This window comes from Maniola hyperantus, chromosome 16, assembly GCF_902806685.2.
Source record: "Maniola hyperantus chromosome 16, iAphHyp1.2, whole genome shotgun sequence".
Lineage (NCBI taxonomy): Eukaryota > Metazoa > Arthropoda > Insecta > Lepidoptera > Nymphalidae > Maniola > Maniola hyperantus.
Window position 1 is genome coordinate 4861229 of NC_048551.1, and position 2121 is coordinate 4863349.

The window sequence follows — 2121 nt, forward strand, 5'->3', positions numbered from 1 at the left end:
ATCATCGCCCACGGTTAAATTAAATTATATAATGATTAAATAATGATCTAGTCATAATTAAGCATATTATATTCTAACTTCTAATAATATTGGATAAAAGTTTGAATGTTTGTTACTCCTTCACGCCACAATGACTAACCCAATTTTGCTGAAATTGAGAATGGAGATAGCGCTTAGTACCCTGAATTAACACAAGCTATATTTTGTCCCGGAAAATCAAACAGTTGCCGCGGAATTTTTAAAAAACCTACATCCACGCGGATGAACTGATAAAAAGAACTCGACAAAGACGAACTAAGATTTTTTATTAGTATTTATAAAAAAAATCAGCCTAATTAAAATTATCAACGAACATCGGTATTATGTAAGCGATATTAAATGTTGTTAAGCTCGACAACGTAATAGTGTTTGAATCACTTAATGTTATTTAACAACGAGGACATACTTGTTAGCATAACATTATTATGCAAATCTGTAACCATTCTTGAATGTTTGACTCTTCAAATATTGGCCAATAAAGCGCTAGTCATGTTAATAGTTAACTGTATAGTAATATGGTAAATAAATTAGGTAAACGTTAAATTCAACATTTTATTAATATCACAATTTCACTGGGACTCATCCTTATTTTAATAATACTACAAAAGGATCAAGCAGAGAATTCAAACTACTGAGTAAACAAGCAGAAGCCACTTATCTCATACTTCTCCTATTTATAACGTAATTACAAGACAATAATATAATACATTATACATACTGTCATAATTTACGTGATTACACTCTTTTGTCGCTACATTTACATCACCAAAAGAATTCACGGGTTGTTCAACCAATTTATGCTTTTCCTATATAAATAAATCAGGTACATATTAATATCAAATTTCGAAGCATTAACAACAAAGCCTCAGGCCAGCTCGTCTTAAATACTGATAGTAGATATACTACAGTATCAACAGGCAAGAAATGAATCTTAAAACTATTTGAGAGTGTGGAGATTTTCTCCTCAGGATATGCCGGTAAGAAGGAAGCTAAATGCAGTTAGTGATAATGTTCGAATTTGTATCCTTCTCCGCTGTCGCCTGATAGAGCTTGAGCGTGTTGGGCGTAGTAATGTCCCTGATTTTCTGGTTGTTGTTCAGCGTATGCCTTTAAACCTTCGCCACCTTCATAGCTTCCAGCTAATTGCTGCTCGTAGCCTCCATGTTCATATCCACCTTGTTGAAGGGCAGCGTGCTCTAAAGCTCCTTGGTTCAGACCTCCGTGTTCAAAACCTCCTTGTTCGTAGCTTCCATGACCGAGGCTTGCAGCAAGATGCTCAGTATTCAGCCTGTGGTCTTCCAATACCAGACCACCACCATGGTTGTGTTGCGTTTCGGGGTGGATCTGTTTCAAGTTTTGCTCAGATTGTCCCTTTTCGAGAGGGTGCTTGAGGAGATGGCTGTGTTCCTTCTTGACGTACACGGGCACTGGGTGGAAGTGCTCGAATTTAATTGATTGATGTGACTTGGCGTGTTCATGTTGGACCTGATGATGGTGTCCCGATTCGCCGATGATGGCTTCGTGATCGATTTGTGGGATCTCCTGGTGGATGATGCCAGGATATGCGGCCGCCACGGCAAACAGTCCCAGGAAAATCTGCAAAAAATTCGTTTGTTTAGTCGGCTTGGATAATAATTATGCTTTATGAATAAATTACTAGTCTATGAGACTTTAAAAAATGGTCCTAAACCATCCCTCGTTTCTAAATAGAAGGAACATTGTTAAAACCTGTTGTTCTAAAGCAATAGGGCGATGAACGCCGCCTGTTTATGTAATAAGAAAGGCTTCCTATAGTAAGTGTATTACAATAGTAAATCGATATACTAGGAAGGAATATCTGATTAGGTGTTCGATAGCTCTATATAAGACACTCAATATTATTTCCAATATTTTTTCACACATTAATATTTGTTGGAATTGTTTGATTATTATTCATGACTATGTCATGAGCACTATTGATTTTGTTTAATTTATCACGTTCACAATCAACACAGAGTAGGTACGGGGCTGTACGCACATGGTACTTCATTGTGGTGGGCCTGGTGGTCGCGACTCGCGGTTCGATGAAAGGGTGGTGGGTAA

General features: G+C 37.3%; 1 protein-coding gene across 1 annotated transcript; it reads right to left on the minus strand.

The window, feature by feature from the left end:
• Positions 1–579: 579 nt before the first annotated feature.
• On the minus strand, positions 580–2121 carry LOC117989375 (uncharacterized). Its single transcript, XM_034976724.2, has 2 exons — positions 2057–2121; positions 580–1635 (listed from the first exon to the last, which is right to left on the minus strand). Exons 1-2 carry the CDS (start codon positions 2066–2068, stop codon positions 1039–1041), a joined length of 609 nt encoding a protein of 202 aa, XP_034832615.1. The 5' UTR covers positions 2069–2121; the 3' UTR covers positions 580–1038.